Here is an 18,005-nt window from a genome sequence, read left to right as displayed (position 1 = left end):
GGACCCCAGCACAAGCTGGTCCCGTACTCCTTCAAACCTGTGATCACGTAGTGACTTACTGCTCTGGTCCATATGCAGCCAGCAGCTGCGCAGGGGGGAAACAGAGGCAGCTGTGAAGAGTCCAATTTTGGTTGCATTAGGGAAGCTGTGATTTCTCTGGTGCTTGTGCAAAGAGCCGTGAGAGCCAGCGCTGAGCAAAACCAACTGGCTTTTCTAGTCCAGCAACTGCCCTAGTAGCCGTCTGGCTGGCTCCATTGTGCTTTACGGTGTCCTCCTTCCGTGTTCCATGTGGGAGCACTTGAGTCACTTCCCCAGCAGGATTTCCAGCTGCCTCTTCCCACACTTACTGGTGTAGTGACCTTTCTGTCCGCGCTGCGGGGACAAGGAGGGGCAGGCATCGGTTTTATGCTGGATCAACCCAGTGCCATCCTACCACATGTTCATTTCCACACCATTTCCCAGCAAATGGGCTGATGGAGCCATGCCGTGTTCCAGCAGAGCTCTCACCTGCTAGCGGCATCCCGAGACCTCCAACTGCAACAAACCTCCAACCCACAGGAACGCAAGGGGCTCACTGCTCTCCAGGGCTATTCCACTGCATGCCAAGTGTTTATTACCACAGAAGTCCCTTGTCCCCATCATCACTTGCAGTCAGATTCTTTCAACCCAAGTACAGCCTCCTTCCCTGCCAGTTCACACCCCAGCTGACTGGGGGGGGGGCAGGTTCCAGGGCTGAGAAACAGCCCAGAGAGAAGACAGACATCTAGAGTCAAGGAAGCTGTTTTGAGAGAGCTGTGGGAGTCCCTGCACCACATCCTGCCCCTCACCATAGCACTTTACCCTCCCTCCAAGGCTAGATCATTGCTCCCAGGCCTCCCAGTCCAAAAAACACTTACACTTGAAGCAGGTGCCTTGTTCAAACAGGCTCTGTGGGCCCCGAGGGCAGGTATTGGTGTCCCATAGCTGTGCTGACAGGTGCTGGGTGCTGCCGGTGACTGGTAGGGGGGGCTCCATGGGTGGCACATCCTTGCATCCACTCTCCTTGCCAGCAGCCACGTCCAGCTGTACAAGCTCCCGAGGACCGCCAGCTCCCTGGGGGGACGTGGGGCAAGAGGGCCAGTTAGCAGCTGCTGTCCCACCAAGCTCCCACAAAAGCTGGGGCAGAAGCAAGACCTGTGGGGCAGGGGTAGCTGGTGCATCACCCTGATGGGCAGAGGCACAGAGCAAGAGGGCTTCAGCTCAAGAGGGAACAGCATAGGACCTTCCCTGCATCACCTTGGATGGATCCATGCTGCTTGTCATCAGCCCGGCCTTGAGGCTGGAGAAGGACACAGAGGACAGGCAGTTACTCCCTGGGACATGGCAAGCGGTACCCCCAGATCCCCCCATGGCTCCCACAGCCTCTCAGGGCTGTTCCAGGGCTCAGGCAGCTGGTACAGGCATCCCCACAGGGATAACGCTGTGGTCACCAGCTGAGGTTGGACATAGGGAGAGACCGGAGGGGTCCGGTTAGTTCAGACAAGGACCCAAAGCACCCCTGTCCTTGACCCAGACACTGCAAGGGCCACGGCCACCTCTGCAGCCTCGGAGAGGGGGCTGTCCCCCAGCCGCATGCCTAGCTCCCCCACCCCAGCCTGCCCAGTACGTACTGCATGAATTTGCACTTGGGTCCTTCTGGGCAGAAGCCGACGAGGTAGTTGGCACACATCACCCGCCGCGTGTGCTTATACTTGCACAGGGGACCTGCCACGCAGAGGAGAGGCTCCTGCTTACGGGGACACGGCATCACCCCCTGCCCCACAGGGATTTTGGGAGCCCAGCTTTCCCCAGCAGCCCCTTCTCCTTCAGCTCTATGGGGTCTTCGCTTCCCTGAGCCCAAATCCCCACCGGTCTCCCTCCCAGACAGTCCCCAGACAACCCACTGCGGTTCACGCCACTCTGGCTCGGTCACCTCAGAGGTGGCAGGAGGTTGGGCCAGCAGTGGGGTCCAGACTCCCCATCACCGGTGGGTAGGGAACGTGGGCAGCCCCTGCTCACCCCAGCACTCATCCCAACAGCTCACCGTGCCTGCAGAAACCGCGGTCATACCAGGGACAGCCCATGGCGCTGGTAGTGGAATCAATGTGCAGGAAGGGACAGTCCTTGTTGCTGCACTCGCCTGCAGGAGCGAGGGGTGGGAGAGGTGGGACAACGCTCACTCGAGCCAAACGCGGTGGAAATCACTCAAGGATGGGCTGGATGGGAGGAACCGAGGTGCCCCAGGAGCACCCAGGCTTGGCCTGGGGAACAGTGGCCCTGGGCAGGAGCCAGTGGCATTTCTTCCCACAGACAGGAGGTGGCATCAGGCACTTGCTCGAGGCCAGACCCGAGGGGCACGGGTGATGGAGTGGGAGAAGTTCGCTGGGGTCCCCAGCTCGGTCCCGCACCTACCAAACTTGGAGAAGAAATAGCACTCGGGCATCTTGGTCGCGTCGTACTCGTGCAGAAAGTTGCATCCATCGCCCTTCTTGCAGAGCCCACGCAGCCAGTGCTTGCACACCACCGTCTTCTCCCCGACGACGTGCCGAAAAGGGCACCGCATGCCTGGCCGTGGCACACACCCACTGTCACAGCCTGCCTGTACCCCACAGCCCCTGCCATCGCAGCCCCTCCAGCCCTGCCTGCACTCAGGACCCCCCCCTGCCCCAGCACCTCCCAGCTCCTCAGCTCGGGACACGCCAGCAGTTTTCCAGGATGTGGAAGAGATTTGCAGCACCCACTGGGTGCGTGGGGCTCGGTTTCCCAGGCACTGCCAAGGTCTGGTTGCCCTGGAGGTGTTCAAGCCCTCCCCAGTGCTTGAACCAAAGGGCCAGGGGAAACGATGGACTCTGAGCAGCGTTAGCTTTTGGGGCCAAAACTTGCCAACCCACTGACCACAGAGCAACCTGCCACGGACTTGGGCTGGTCGTGGAGCAGAGAGGGGTCCCGTCCTGCTCCCTGGCGTCCCCAGGATCTTTCAGGGTGGTGCCAGTCCCGTCCCTGTCCCTTTGCAGCACTCACCCTTGGCGCACAGCCCTCGGTGGAAGAACTCGCAGACAGCCGACCCCAGCTCTGCAGGGGAAAGCAGGGCAGGGAGAGCTTCACCAGCCAGCCCCAGTGCCGGGACCACCGTGCCATCGAGGGCGAGAGCATCTCAGCCCCCTCCGCTGGCAGCCCCCACAAAGCTGTGCCAGATCCATCCATCCCTGAGGGAGCAATGCCCGGAGCCAAGCAGACCTTGGGCAAAAGCCCTGGGAAAAGGCAGGGCAAGAAGCACCCAGGCATTGCGGCGGATGCAGCAAGAGCCAGGAGCACCAGCAAAGAGGAGAACCCCAACACCTCCTGCACTCGTCATCCTCCAAGGATGCCACAGGACCCTGTCCCCAACTTACTGTCCATACCCGGGAAGGGCAGGGGCCGTGCTCCTCGCTGCTGCTCCACATCAGCCTCCAAGTCAAACCTGATCTTCTCCACACCAGCCACCAGCTCCTGCATTGCCTCCACTCCAGCAAAAGCCACCTCCAGCAGGGAGCAGGGCTGCCCGAGGAAAACACAGGTCTCCCAAGGGAGCACCACGCTCTGCAGGTCACTGCAGCTAACTTGGGCCGCAGCCGTTCTCAGAAACCCTCCTCCTCCTCTCCAAGCCAGAGCAAAACCAGTATAAGCAGCAACCCGGAGTGCTCCATTTAGAGAGAGAAGCTGCCCACATCTGATCTCAATTTGCAGCCGTGATTGCCTGGTGCCGCAGCCCAGCTGCGGAGATCTCAGCCCCTGGGCCCCCATCGCATTCCCCCCCCTGTAATTGCCTCTCTGCGCTGACATCTGCTTTTCCTCCAGCCCCAGCTCTGGGGCAGAGCAGCTGGCCCACATCTCCCCGGGAGCACTGGGGTCTGCAGGGGCTGGCCATGAGCTGGGTTAACCCCCTCACACCGGGGCTGCTGCTCAGCCTTAAAACAGAACCAAATGTGGCCCAAGTCCTGCAACTAAATGCTCAGATCGAAAGGGATGGATCCTGTGCAGTTTTTTTGTTGCATGCCGAGTGCTTTGAGCATCGCTGGGTGCACAGCGGCACCATCCCCAGCCCCGCACTCCAGCGCCTGGTGCCCGGCAGGACAGACCCACGTCCCCGGGCTCCTGGTGGGGATGGTCAGATCACATCTCATGCCCTGATAAGAAGCCCCTTCGGTCCCCACCATGGGGCCGGGGGCTCGGACACGTGCCAGGCTGCAGTGGCACGTACCGGGCACGACCACGCTGCCACACCGCTTCCCAGGGCTGCCGGGAGCCCACCCGGAAAACACCACGCAGCCCCCGGGTTTAACCTAACGCTCCGTCCCTCCTCCATCACGCGGCTCCCACGGCCACGCGCATCCCCGGCACGCGCCCAGAGCGACACGGCCTGACACGTCGGGGATGGAGACCTGCTCCCATTCTGTCACTAGCGATAAATGCACTGGACCAGTGCTGCCCGCCTGCCGGAGTGCCGCCTGCGGGTGCTGCGGCCGCAGCCCCGCACAAGGGTGCCGTGCACCGACCCGGCACCGAGCGTTCGTGCCGCCCACGTCCCACACACAGGCCAGGTCCCACACCGAGATGCCCACCCTGTGCTGTGCAGATGGAGGCATTTTGGGGAGGCTGTGGGTGCAGCTCAGCCGACCTGCCCTCCCCTGCAGAAGGTGCTGGCCCGACACTGCTGGCATTGCAGCGGTGCTGGTGTTACTCCCCACTAGCCCAGGACCCGTTGCGCTGGCCCCGTTCTCCCTCGCTCGTGGTGTGCCAGGGCCGCCATCCCGTCCCGTTGAGCGGGGCCACGTCCCGTGCGTGCTCAGCGAGCCAACACGCGTTTTCTGCCCCGTCGGCTCGTGGCAGCGCGGTGCTGCCGAGCTGGAGGCTGGAGCCGACAGGCGTCACAACGATCGCGATTGCCAAGTGACGGTCACAGGCAGCCAGTGCCGGGTCACCCGAGGGACTCTCCCCTCCCTGCAGCACCAGCGAGACCCCGGGGGAGCGAGGGGGTCCCAGGGAAGGGGTGCAAACCCTGGTGACCTGCCCTGCCCCACTGCTTTGTGTCAGAGCATCCATAAGGGACAAGAGGAGCCAGGTCCCCCCCTCAGCAGCCTGGTGACCTCCCAAAAGGCAGCGACCAGGACCATTGGGGCTCAGGGGACAAGTGCTCAGAGCAGAGGGACAGGGGACAGTGGCCCTGGGACCCTGGCACAGTGCAGGGGGGCTGTGCTGCAGTGACCGGGGCAGAAGCAGCCCGGTGAGCTCAGAGCCACCAGCTGCAGCTGCTGTTGTTCTCCCCGACCCGGACAATAGCCCAATGTCCCACGCCGCGGGGCGTTGTGCGAGCATGGCACACGCACAGGACCCCATTGTGTCCCCGCTGTGGCACAGCACTTGCCCGCTCCCACCAGCTTCACCAGGGAAGATGCCTCCAGGACAGGGACAGCCCCCTCCTAGGGCCAGGAGATGTTGGAGGGGCCAAATCCTTTCCTCCGCCCTCCATCACCGGTGAGGAGAACCTGGCCGGTGCTCCCAGCAGAGCCATGCTCTCCACCCGCTCGGGGAAGGACTCTGGGGCTGCTCCTGGCACTTCAACCCATCACAGCCCAGCTCCATCAGCAGGGCTGGGGAAGAGAAGGCAGCCCCAGCGCCAGCACAGCCCCGCTTCCACCCGGGGCTGAGCTGTGGGATGGGAGCAACCTGCCCCGCTCACCACCCCGGGCTTGGTAGGGGCCACGGCAGCCCCAAGGGACCGGGAGCACCCAGGGCAACCCCAGCCCTGGCCCCCAGCCCGTGGGAGCGGGGACAGCCAGTCCTGCCCTGCCATCCCCTTCCCCTCCTGCCCGGCTGGCAGGGAGCGAGCGGGGCTGCAGGGAGGAGAGCGGAGTCTTGGCAGAGCCGTCCCTTGGCAGGAACCAGCCTGGCCGGAGGGTCCCAGCCCGGAGCCAGATCCGGACAGCGGGAGCTCACCCGCTTCCTCCCACCGCAGGCAGCCCCGCGCGATGGGCAGATAAAAGTACGGCCGCTGCGGGTGCCGAAACGCCGGCCAGGGGACCAGCCGCCAGGCAGGACTCCAGCCAGCGAAGGTGGAGGCAGCAGGACAGGGTCTGGGGACGGTGGCAGCACAGAGAAAGCCAGTCCCCGCTCGTGCAGCAGGGTGCAAACGTGCATGTCCCCAAGCGTCTCGTCCCCCAGGAGGTCAGGCCACCGCTGTCACTACCGTTTCCTTTTATTCTTTGCATTTGTACATACATGGTATAAAACCCTCCTCTTCCAACCGCCCGCACCGGGCCAGCGTCGGCACTGCCCAGTCAGACCAGCCCCGCGACGGCGGCCACCCAGCACGCAGGACACCGGGGCTCACCCTGGCTCACGAGGGGGTCTCGGGTGTTCCTCCCACGGGGGACAAACCCACGCTCCCATCAGCATCCCCGGGAGCAGCCAGTGCCAAGGCTGACCAGGAGGCATCCTCATGACCTCCAGGCTGTTTGGAGGGTCGAGCACCTGGGATGGATCCATCCATCCATCCATCCATCCGAGGGCTGGGGAGCGAGCCCCCACGATGGCATGGGGCTGGAGGCTCTTGGTCTGCAGAAAGTCCCCAAGAAACCTGGGGAGCTGGAGCTGCCCATGATCCCGGGCCCCTTCTGAGCTCCAGAGCCAAGTCCTTCCTCATGGGAAATCTCCCCTCAGTTAAAACCAAAAGCGAGAGTAAAGAAAGTTAAGTACAAATCAGAGAGCAGTAAAAACCGTACGGCCGAAAAAAATACATATATTACTAAAGGGGCTAAAACTTCAAAGCCTCATCTTGTTTGATCCTATATGCTTTACACTGGCAGGGGAGGGGAAAAAAAAAAAAGAAAAGAGCTAACATCCAATGTCCAACAGAAAGAACCAAAATCAAGTCTGCTTTCCCCTCCTGGGATGTGCTGGAGCTCTCTGGGGACTGAGAGGCACCGGAGCTTTCCCCGGCCCCAGGAGCAGAGCGCTGTCCTGCCGCGGCACGTCCGACGGGGAGAGGGAACAAGTGAGGAGTTGAGTCTTCCCCGGTGCCACCCGTTGCAGCACCGGGATTATTCAGCCCCGTGTCCAAGCAACCGCAAATGAGAACCAGACCCCTTGGCTCGGCTGACCGCCTTTTATACTCTGATCTCGTCATCGTCTTCGTCGGCGAACGAGAACTCCTTGTCGGGGCGTTTCGGGGGGCCCCCCCGTTGGCTTGGTGGCCCAGGAACGGGGCTGCGCTCCTCCGGCCCCGAGGTGCAGCTGGACGCCGAACTGCTGTCCCTGGCGCAGCGGCCGCCGGCACCGCGGGATGGGCTCTGGCTTGGCAGGGCTGCCACCGCCGCCGCCGCCGGGGAGCCGGGCAGGGCGGCATCCACCTCCTCCTCGCGGCTCTCCTCTCCCTCGGGGTCGTCATCCTGCTCCCACTGCTCCTTATCCATGATGCTGAGGACGTCCCCGAGCATGGAGGGCCCCAGGTCGATGTGGAAGGACATGATGGACTCGGCGTGCTTCATGCCCGCCCCGCTCTTGGCCACCACGACGGGCAGCTCCGTGATGTCCCCGAAGTCACGCTCATCCAAGCCGGGACTCAGCGGCCCGGCGGCCGCCCCGTTCGGGCGCTGCTGCTCTTCGGGGCTCACCTCCTCGGGCAGCTTCTTGACGGGGCTGGAGGAGAGGCTTTTGGGCAGCTGCCCCGCGCTCCTGTCCACCTCCTTCTCGTTGAGCTGGGGCAGGGAGACGGCGTTCTTCACGAAGAGCGCCGAATCCCGCAGCGAACCCAGCATGTCCCGCCGGTCACCTCGCGTCACCGACTGCGAGCGCTTGCTGCTGCGGAAGCGGCGGGAGAGCAGGCTGGCTTTGGAGGCACCCGGCTCTTCGCCAACCTCCGGCCCCGGCTCTCCCGCCTTGCTGGTGAGGAAGGAGGTGTCCCCAAAGGCGTCCCCTGCTCGCCCCACGTGCATGGTGTGGCGAAAGTCCCCCAGAGGCGCGCTGATCATTTCGGCCGTCAGGTCGGCCCGCGAGCGCCGCTTGGAGTGGGCAGAGTTGGAGACGAGTTGCTTGAGGATCGGCATCGCCGCGGCAGGGAGGGGTTGCGCCGCGCTGCACCGGGATGGCCAAGACGGAGCCGCACGTCCCACGGACCCGACTGGTGCTCACGCTTGGTGCTCTCTGCAGCTGGGCTCCCACTGCCGTCACAGACAGGTCACTCCTAGGGGACAGGAGAGAGGGACACGGTCAGGCTTTGAGGACACAGACGGGCACGGCTCTGCCGACACCAGCCCCTCACCCTGCCAGGCTGCAGAACGTGACCCCGTGCCCACCAGCCGCTCCGCTCCCCTGGGAAAAAGCTCCACGCAGGGCATCCCTCCACAGGGAATGGGTGCCCAAACACCCCTGAGCTCCCCTCACCCCCCAAACGAGCGGGTCCCAGACCCCAACCATGGAGCAGACATGCAGAAAGGACCGCAAGAGAAAGACCTGGGCATGGGGGTGTTGCAGGACAGTCCCCAGCCCTGTCCCCCACGTAAACGGGCATAAAGAGAGATGTGAGGTGCCACGGGCACCCACCATCCCCTCCCCACGCAGCCCCAGCCTGGCAGAGCGGGGCACGGCAGCGCTCGAGCCTCTGGGAGCCGCACGCCGAGAAGATGCCTGGGATTTTTTTTTTTTTTTATTTTTTTTAATTGGAAGAAAGCAGGGAGGAGCAGACGCCAGGAGGAATTGGAAACAGACGGCAGGAAGTGTGCGAGGAGGGCGTAGAGCCCCCGGGAGGCACCGCCAGCCAAGCAGCGTGCCGGGGGGAGCCGGGATGGGGGACGGAGACGGGCAGGGACCCCGCGGGTACCCCTTCGTGCTTGGCAGGATGGGGACGTGGGGACGCAGCCTTGCTGCTGCCCTCGAGCACCCCAAAGCCCCCCCCGCGTCGCTCCTCGCTGTACCCCGGCGCTGAGCCCACGCGTGGCCGTGCCCACCCTCCCCGGCCACCTCACCGTCACCGCTGTGACTCCAGCGGTGGCAGAGATCACAAGGGCCCCGGCTGACCGGCACGTGGAGAGGAACATTCCTCCTTCCCGTGGCCACCTCGGTGCCACCGGCCAACCTGTCCAGCCCAGCGCCCCGTGGCCACGCAGGAGGGGACAAGGACAGCGGACCACGTCGCCGCATCCCATCCTTCTCCTGGCGCCAGGCAGCCCCAGGTGGTCCCGGGAGAGGCTGCCGGGGAGGAAGGGCTTGTGGCCGCCCGCTTCCTCCCTTCGGGCACCGCCGGCGACACCGCGGCCCCGTGACACGCACGGGGAAGGGACCGACGTCTCTCCTCCGAGTCAGCCTCGAGGTGGGGACCGTGTCCCCCCCTCGTCGCCCACCCAGCCCCAGGGTGCACCTGAACGGCTCCGCTGACCACAGGCAGCGACGGCAGCACGGTCCCGGCACAACCCAGTCCCGTACCTGCTCAGCCGGACACCGTGGGGGACCACGGCGTCTGCCCCACAGCTCCCAGCACAGCTAGGGGAGGGCTCCGGTCCCCCATCCCTTCCCAAACCTCCCCTGCGATGCCCGTCCGTCCCCCGCCACGGCAGTGGGGCCTCAGGCAGGTTGCGGCCGATCCGGTCCTGCGCAGGCAGGATGGACTCTGACCCCACAGGGGTGCAAAGTCCCGGTGCCCAGCCCTCCCATGCACAGCTTCCATACGGGGCCGGCCAGAGCAGGCACGCCGCACGGCACGGTGCTGGTGGCACTGGTCCCCATCCATCCCCGTGCAGGATCCCAGCACCCCGCGGAGGCGAGCCCTTTTCGGCAGGGCGACCGCCCGACTTTGCTGCGGCAGAGCCCCGGGGATGTGACGGTACATGGGGGATCCGGCCAAGGGAGCCCTCAGTTTATCCCCAGCAGCTGGGGGAAGAGACAGAACAGCCATGTCGTCTTCTCCGCACCCTCAAACCAGGAGCTGGGTGGACTTCTTCCCCCCCGCTCCAAATGCGGAGGAGCAGCTTGCTGGAGTCCCGCTCCTCTGGCCAGGATCTCACGCCCGTCCAGCTGAGCCTGTGTGCATGGCACAGACGTTTTCCCCTTGCAAGGTCTCCTTTCAGGCCGGCATTCCTCCAGCCTTTGGTTTTACATAAAACAAACACTCCCGGCGAGCTCCCCAGCTGGGCCAGGCAACCGTGCTGCTGATTTAGGCCATCTGGGGACTGTCCCTCCCTTGTATTTAGATTTCGGGGCCAAGTTCAGCATTTGTGAGATACTTTGCAAGCCTCGGCAAAGGGGCCACAGGGAGGTTGGAGCGTTACCGGCGCTCCACGGCAGCCTCCCCGGCCAGCAGCTTTCCGTCACCGTCACAGCCTCCAAACAAGCCACCGTGTCCCACCTCGACGCTCCTGCCCACGAATCCTTTTCGTAGCAGCCAAAATCTCCCCCACCCAACGCTTCGTTCCCGGCTCACCCCAAGAGATGACGGCAGCACGGCGGGATGCTGCTGCCCGCACAACCCAGCCGCTGGCCCCATCCTGCCCAGGGGGAGCAGGACACAGAGCCCATTTTTTTTTTTTTTTTTTTTTTTTTTTTCACTCTTGCTTGCGGAGAGGAGAGCGGATCCTGTGACATTCCCGCTGCCGGCGCTTTCACAAAGGAAACCAGGCCAGGGCAGCTTCGCCGCCACCGCCTCTCCAGCTACCTACCAGGGAAAGCGGCTCTGTAACCCGAGAGACTTTGCAGGCAGGCTGGCAGGCAGCGCTGCCCATCCTGGGGCAGCGAGCCCAGAGCACCGCCAAGTCCCAGCAGGGATTTGGGGAGAGGGGAGGGCATGGGACCTGCAAGTGCAGGATAAAGCGTACCGACAGACCACGCGCTGCTTCCCACCTGCCCCTTGGGACCATGAGCTCCGAGGATTGGGAGCCCCAGGTCTCCAGGGACACGATTTCCCCTGCGAATGGGTGTCTGCTTGCAGGACAGCAGGGTCCTGCAGCCAGCGTGGAGGGTGGGACAGCCCTGGCTGGGTGCAGGGCAGGCAGCGGGGACCGCGTGCCCTGATGGTGCAGGCTTCCCACAAGATCCCCCCCATCCTCCCCACCTCATCCCACTTAGCACCAGTCACCCACGGGGACCAGAGGCACACGTGGCTTGAAGAAAGAGGCCAGTAAATGGGTGCGCACAGGAGAAACGCCGAGACCAGCCGCGCTCCCACGCGTCCTGCCCCCAGCTCGTCCCACTCACGGGCTAGAAGAGCCAAACCCACAGAGGGGGAAAGCATCCCAGCCGGCCAGGCTGGCTCCAAACGAGCCTCCCCGGCTTTGCCGTGCAGAGCACCCCAGGCAGTGCCCTCCAGCCCAGAGATCAGAGGATGATGCTCTCCCCACCCTGCCAGGCGCTGGGGCAGGGGCTGTGCTGGACCGGTCGGGTCCCCCCATTGCCGCCTGGGGCCAGGGAGAACCGGCACACCGAGCAGGGAGGACACACCGGCTGCTCAGCCCCACTTTCTGGTGTGCTGCCCCTCGGGGATTCGGCTCATGCGGCCCTTTGATGTTGCTGCCTGGCAGACAGCTGCCGGAGACAGGGCACGGATCACACCTTGCCACCGCCGGCCCCGGGAGGGGACAGGCCCGCTGTCACACCCTCAAATTGGGCTCTCCAGCGAGTCTTCCCAGGACCTGGGGGCAGAAAGTCCTGTTAGTGAGGGCAGCCCAGGCGCCCCGGTGACCGCCTCCTCCCCGGCGCGGGTGACAGGTCTGGTCCTGTCCCTGGCATCGGGACGCCGTTGCAGTCGTGCCGTGGGATGCGTGGAGCAGCCCCGGCAGCGACTCTGGAAGTGGAAAGGCAGCTGGCAGCGAGTGTCAGAGCCGGGGCCGGCGAGACGGCTCGCCGGGGTGGGAGGCAAAGCTCGGCTCTCACCAGGGCTATCGGCACGATGATCAGCGCCAAGCTGGGGAACTCGCCGTCCCAATGCCGGCACGCCGGTGCCAAAAGCAGAGCAGCGTTCCCGGAGGGACTGCCGACAACCAGGAGCTAGCCAGAGTTCAGCGAGGAACTATTGGCAGGACACGCCAGAACACGCACAGGACCATAAATCCTCCTGCTACGGGGACACGAACCAGCCTGCGGCTCTCCAGGGCGAGCAGGGGACGTTTCCGGGGGGAAAGGTTATCTCCTCGCCGGCCCTGGCTCCATCTCTCACAACAACAGGGACTGGCCGGGGTCTGACAGGATACCGGGGCTAAACGGACCTCCTGACCTCCACCAGGCTCCAAATTCCTGTGGTTTCGCTGGGGCGGATGGGAAGTAAACAGGCAGGCTTCCCACGGCTTGGCCACGGCACCCTACCTGCCGGCAGGACCCGGCACCCCGCAGCCGGCCGGCTCGGTGGGAGGCCCACGACCGCGGTGGCTGTTTGCGCTCGCGACAAAACCCAGGGAACAAAGGGAGATACCGCCACGGTCAGCACAACGCTGCCGGCAGCGGGGCTGCCTGCGGGCATCGGCGTGTGGCTGCCCATCGGGGCCGTGGAGGGAGCCCCACTGCCGGGTCAGCCCGTGGCACAGTGTCAGGCGGCCGGCCCCGGCGAGGGGGATTTGGGCCAACCTTACTCTTCCCCCCATCACCCCCCCGGCAGGACCTAAACCCAGTGAACTTCCTCGGTGCTAAAGCTCAGCTGGATTCACTCCACGGTCTCCGAGGGAGCTGCGTCCAAAACAGACTTGTTTACTGTGAGCCCAGCTCGGGAGGAAGCCCCGTCCCGGGGTGCAGAGACCTGTGCTCCCTTCGTTCCCTCACTCCGTGCCTCAGTTTCTCCCCCAGACTGGTAACGATCCCAACTCCTGATCTATATATTCGGCACTCGGAAACATCTATACTCAACGCCGCTACCGCCGGGGTCAAACCAGGGCGGCGAGGGCTGAGTCCAGCTCCCCAAGAGCGGTCGCTGCCCACCAGCCCCCAGCTCTCCCAGCACCGGAGTGGGACGGGGAGCCAGCCCCACGCCCAGGCTTCCAAACCGGGCAGGTCCCTGCTCCCCACGGGAACCGGCGTGTGCTCCCCAGGGATGGCGAGCAGTGCTGGAGGGCTGGCTGGGGTGGGGGGGGTCAGAGGGGAAGGCTGGGGAGGGAGGAGGGGGGGTGGGAATGGCGGGGAAAGCCTGTCCCAGGCTGCAGGAGGATGAGCTGGAGGGGGATTTCGGACGGCTCTGACTCAGCACCCGCCTGCGCCCAGCCCCGGCCAGCCCAGGGGTGCTGCTGGACCCGCTCCAGCGAGGGGAGGATCAACCCTTCCGAGAAGGGCCGCGGGCAGCCACCGCCCCGCCTGCGCCCACCGCCGGCTCCGGTGCACCGCAAAGACCCCCCCAAACACCCCCCCCCCCCAACCCGGTCGGGGAGCCGCGGGCGAGCGGCCACCGATGGCCACCGGGGCTAGCTGAGCCGGGCCGGTTTCCCCCACGCTGGGTAAAGACGGCTCCGTATCCTGTTAACCCCTTCGCCCACCCGCGTTCAGGACCGGCCCCACGTTCCGGTGGTGGGGTGGGGGAACGTATCACCGCCGCTCCCGGCCCGTTACCGGAGCGGGGTTCGGGGCAGCCCCCGGGGACCCCGCCCGCCACCGGACAATAGCCGAGCTGGGGCCCGGCTCCCTTCCAGCCCCCCCCCCACCCGCGACCGTGCCGTGCCGGCCTGAACCGAGCACCCACGGTACCCCTGACCCCCCCCCAAACCCTCACCTGAACGCCCGGGACCCGCCGCCGGTCCATGGCCGAGCCGAGCCGGAGCAAAACTGTGTCTCCGTCCCCCCCCCGCCACTACCGCCGCGGCGGAGCATGATGTCATCGCCCCGCCCGGACCAATGGCGCGGCGCCACGTCACGCGAGAGCCCCACACCCTCCATTCAAACCCGAGTGGGGCGGGGGGAGGTGAACCTTCTCCCGCGAGCGGCCCCGCCCGTGGGGGGCGGGGGGGGAACCCCGGGCACGTCCCGTGTTGGGGGGTGTCCACCCGAGCGGGGTCCTGGTCCCCTCCTGGGTGGGGTGCAGGGATCCGCCAGGGTGTGGAGGGTCCCCGAGTAGGGGGAGGGGGGTCCCGAGTGGGGTTCCCGTGGGCAGAGCAGGGGCTGGTGGTACCCCCGGCCGCTCAGCCGGGGGTTGAGGAGGTGGGAGGTGTCCGACTCTAATTAATTAAAGGGAATTAAAAGCTGAACTGAGCTGCCAAGAGGAGGCGGGTTCAGCCCCGGGGCAGCAGCAATGTCCCTGTTCCACTCGTGACCGTGACACCCACGAGGCTGCAGCACCCACCCTCACCCCCCCCCCCAGCTCTCTGTCCCCAGCCGGTCCCGCTGCTCCGTCCCCGCCGGGGAGGGCCGCCGGGCCCTTCCAGGGCCGTGGGGCGGTTGGGGGGTCCGTGGGGAGGACGCGATGGCGGGGGGCACCCCGGCGCTGGCGATGGATGTGGTGAAAGGGAAAGTGCAGGGCTGCACAGCCGCTCTCGGGGATTAAGGCGAGACCTTTGTGGGAGAAAAGAGGCGGGAGAGATGAGATTATCCCGAATCTGCCTAATGCAGGGTTTCTTGCATATTCCAGAGCGTCTGGCATCTCTGCGGGGGGGGAGCCAGGCTGGGGTGCAGGGGGGCGGTGAGTGGGGTCCCCAGACGTGGAACCCTGGGGCCTCCGGTCCTGGGGCACAATGCTGTGGAGGGGACAAAGATTTCTCACGTCACCAGTGCAAGGAGATGCGTTCCCCAGGCTGGGTGGCACCAACCCAGGGGTCGTGGCCGCGGCGGCAGCCGGGGCTGGGCATCACCGGGCGTTTTGCTGGCTCATCGGGTGCAGACACTTCTCTCCGTGGGAAGGGCAGGAGGCCGCTCGCCGCATAACCACGGAGCCGCCGCTCCTGCGGGCAGCAGCGGAGAGCCTGGCACTGCAGAGATGCTGGGACTGGCACGGCAGAGAGGCTCTGCCAGACTGAGCAACGGGGCCAAACCAGCCAGGGCACGGCCTCTGCCCGCAGCCTGGGTGTCCGGCACAACCCCGCCTCCACCGGTGCCTGCAGTCTGCTTCCCAGGCTGTGCTGCTTCCTCGGCCCACACCAGTGCCATTTTTACAGCCGATTTGTTTGGCAGATTTTATTTCCCTTGCTTTCCGTATGGGGAAACTGAGGCAGGAGGCAAACCCCCTGTGCCCACAGTTGAGCGGGGGTCCCCTGGGAGCCACCGCTGGATGCAACAGTGGTTTGTCGGTGGGTGAGGAAGAGGAGGAGGGTTTGCCAGAGCCCCCACTGGCAGCTCTACCCTCTCGCGTGGGGCCAGCGTGCCTTAATTGAAGACCGGCACGGCTGCTCGCCTCACCTGATGCTGTCACAGGAGCACGGCGCTGGCTGAGACAGCGCAGTCAGGAGGGATTAACATCAGCCGGCTGGTGGGAGCCGACGGGGAAGGCTCCTGCGGGCTGGCCTAACTCTGGCTGGGAAGAGCAGGCACCCACTCAACTTGAAAAACTGCCTGGGAGAGATGGGCCCTTTCCTCTCTCCTCCGCGGCAGCTTGGGCAACGCAGAGCCCTGGGGCTGGATCCGGCCTTGGGGAGATGGCAGCGAGGTCGGGGTGCTGGGAGGCTCGGGATCAGGGAGCGGGTGGCCGCATCGCTCCCACCCTTCCTGAACCCGTCACCGGTTCCTTTTACTGCTTCTCAGCAGCTTTTGAAAGCAGAGAAGAAAAAAAAGAAAAGGCTTGAAAAGCACTTTGAAAAGCAGGGCAGGGAGAAGCGCCCGAGTTTCCCAGCAGCCCCATCCCCTCCTCCTGCTGCCAGCGCCTGCCAGCTTTGTCTGCCGACACAGCCTCGGCTGCACAGGAGATGCTGCCGAACGAGCCGGGTGCATTCCCCAAGCCTCGGTGCTGCAGCAGGGCATGGGGATCACTGTCCGGACACCCTAGGGTGCTGGGAATGGGGCATTGCGCCCCCAACCCCCCCAAACCCCTCCAGCCCACGGGCCCAGTGCTGGTTGCTGCCAGACACCTCCCCAATAGCCCCCGCCAACCCCACGGACATGAGCTTGCACCCACAGCTGTGGGGTTTCACCCCTTCCCCGTGCCGTTCGCCATGGGATGAGCGGTTAACCGGCGCACCCCGGCAGAACCACACAGCCCGCTCGCCGCTGGCACCCGTGGGTGCACGGGTGAGCACCGGGACAAGCTGTGCGCAGGTCGGAGCCTGCAGCCGCTCGCCTTTCCCACCCGGCACGCTCCCCTGGCCGGCAGTGCCGCGGAACAGGCTCGCAGAACCCGCTGCCCACCTGGGAACCCATCGCCCGGCCACAATGCAGCCACCCCGGCTTTCCCCCAAGGGGATCCCACCTGGAGCGTGGCTGCTGCAGGGACCCACCGTGGCCGGCAGCGCCCGTGGAAACCCCCTGCCCTGGCAACAGTTTCGGCGCAGGGACCCCTTCGGATGGGGTGCCACGGCACGAAGCGGGCACCCACGCCGGCAGGACAGGGTGCACAGACCTGGGTCCGTCCTCTCCGCCGCTTTCCTCTCCCCGCCGTCCCGGGAAGGCTCCGGGGCCGTCCCTGCTGCCGGCAGCTCTGCCCATGCCGCGGGCTTCGCAGCCTGGCACGGCACAGGAGGCGGCAGGGCCTGGGGCACGTGGGGCTCTGAGGATGCGCCCAATCCTGTCTAGTCCCCAGCATGGCAGGAGGGGCTGTCCCTGTCCCCACAGCCCAAGGCAGTGGAAAGGTGGGGACACTCAGCTCTGCCCCGGGAGAAATCGGGAAATCTGGAGGAAAGGGTAAGCCCAGGCTGCAGGGTTGCTTCTCCTCCACTGCACACCGAGCAGTTCTCTTTGCTCTGGTTACTCCTTGCTTAATCTAATCTCAACCTGGAAAATAAACTGTTACTACCTGACTCCTCCAACACCAACACCGCTTCAGCTAAAAGGAAGAAATAAAAATAAATCACGGAATTCAGCCCAGCTTTACAGGTCGCAACCCCCATTTCTGGCACGTAAACATCTCCCCATCGCATCGAGGGCAGCGAGCGGGTACCGCTCCAGTGCTGCCCCGTCCGCACGGCAAGGTCTGAGGGTACAGCTTCTCCCCTCTGCCCCGCTTTGGCTCACCCAGCCCTGCTAAGCGAGCGGTGTTCTGCCCTTGGGAGAACCGCAGGCCACCGCCGAGCCGCAGTCGAGAGATACGTCAAGGCCAATTCGGTCCCCGGGGACTAATTGCTACCGACAGCTCGCCCTGCTTGTCTGCTGCACAGAGCAGCCTGGAGAGCCGGCAGCGCCGGCAGCAGCGGGGCTGGGCACGGGCAGCTCAGACCTGCCTGGAGGGACTTTTGGAAAAAGCCGGTTGTGGCAGCAGCATGGTGAAAGCCAAGGTGGGAGAGAGGTGGCTGTGCTCAGCAGGGAGCACGGCGTCTTCCCCCACGAGCCCAGCCGGTCCGGTTGCATCTGTGGCGTGGGGAAACTGAGGCAGTACAAGTGAGCGAGAGCTCCCGCTAGTGCCGCTGGTACTCAGCCCACCTCTGCGGTGCCCATACTGGGTTTTGTGTCCTGTACAGCTCCCGGACCAGCCTGAGGAGGTTCCCTGGTGAGCAGAGAGCGAACCCACAGCCGCAGTGGGATGTGGGATCCACCGATTCCTCAGGTGCTGCATCCTTCAGCTGCGGGAAACCACGAGCAGAAAGGGAGCGCCTTGGCTTCGTCACCACCGCTGCCACAGGGCCGCAGGTCCTCCGGCCACAGCCACACCGGTGGCTTCACCTCCCGGCACGGCACAGGTCCAAACCTGCCGCAGACGTTGCTGCACCCTCTGGCTTCTCCTCCTCATGGCCAGGGCAGGCGAGCGGGACCCGGGCTCTGCTCTGCCTCGGCTGCCGGGGCTGTGGCACGCTGCCGTGGCGGGGAGCACACGCAGACCCCACGCAGGAGACTCCTGGGACCTGCATCCCACCGTCCCTGCAGTGGGGGACGCATCCAGGGACCGTGTCGGTGGGTCATTGCTGCTCGCA

The 18,005-nt window shown here is 65.1% G+C and overlaps 2 protein-coding genes across 2 annotated transcripts; both read right to left on the bottom strand.

The window, feature by feature from the left end:
- Positions 1-52: 52 nt before the first annotated feature.
- CPSF4L (cleavage and polyadenylation specific factor 4 like) lies at positions 53-3,513 on the bottom strand. The gene is made up of 8 exons (XM_075044202.1): positions 3,411-3,513; positions 3,040-3,090; positions 2,431-2,583; positions 2,063-2,158; positions 1,650-1,743; positions 1,276-1,318; positions 897-1,092; positions 53-372 (listed from the first exon to the last, which is right to left on the bottom strand). Exons 1-8 carry the CDS (start codon positions 3,511-3,513, stop codon positions 344-346), a joined length of 765 nt encoding a protein of 254 aa, XP_074900303.1. The 3' UTR covers positions 53-343.
- Positions 3,514-6,241: 2,728 nt separating this feature from the next.
- On the bottom strand, positions 6,242-13,840 carry CDC42EP4 (CDC42 effector protein 4). The gene is made up of 2 exons (XM_075043849.1): positions 13,733-13,840; positions 6,242-8,239 (listed from the first exon to the last, which is right to left on the bottom strand). The coding sequence occupies exon 2, from the start codon at positions 8,100-8,102 to the stop codon at positions 7,164-7,166; it is 939 nt and encodes a 312-aa protein (XP_074899950.1). The 5' UTR covers positions 8,103-8,239; positions 13,733-13,840; the 3' UTR covers positions 6,242-7,163.
- Positions 13,841-18,005: the final 4,165 nt, after the last annotated feature.

Source organism: Buteo buteo, chromosome 13 (assembly GCF_964188355.1).
Source record: "Buteo buteo chromosome 13, bButBut1.hap1.1, whole genome shotgun sequence".
In the NCBI taxonomy this organism is placed as follows: Eukaryota; Metazoa; Chordata; class Aves; order Accipitriformes; family Accipitridae; genus Buteo; species Buteo buteo.
Note: the sequence above shows the minus strand (reverse complement) of the source record. Positions and strands in the feature narration are given on the sequence as shown.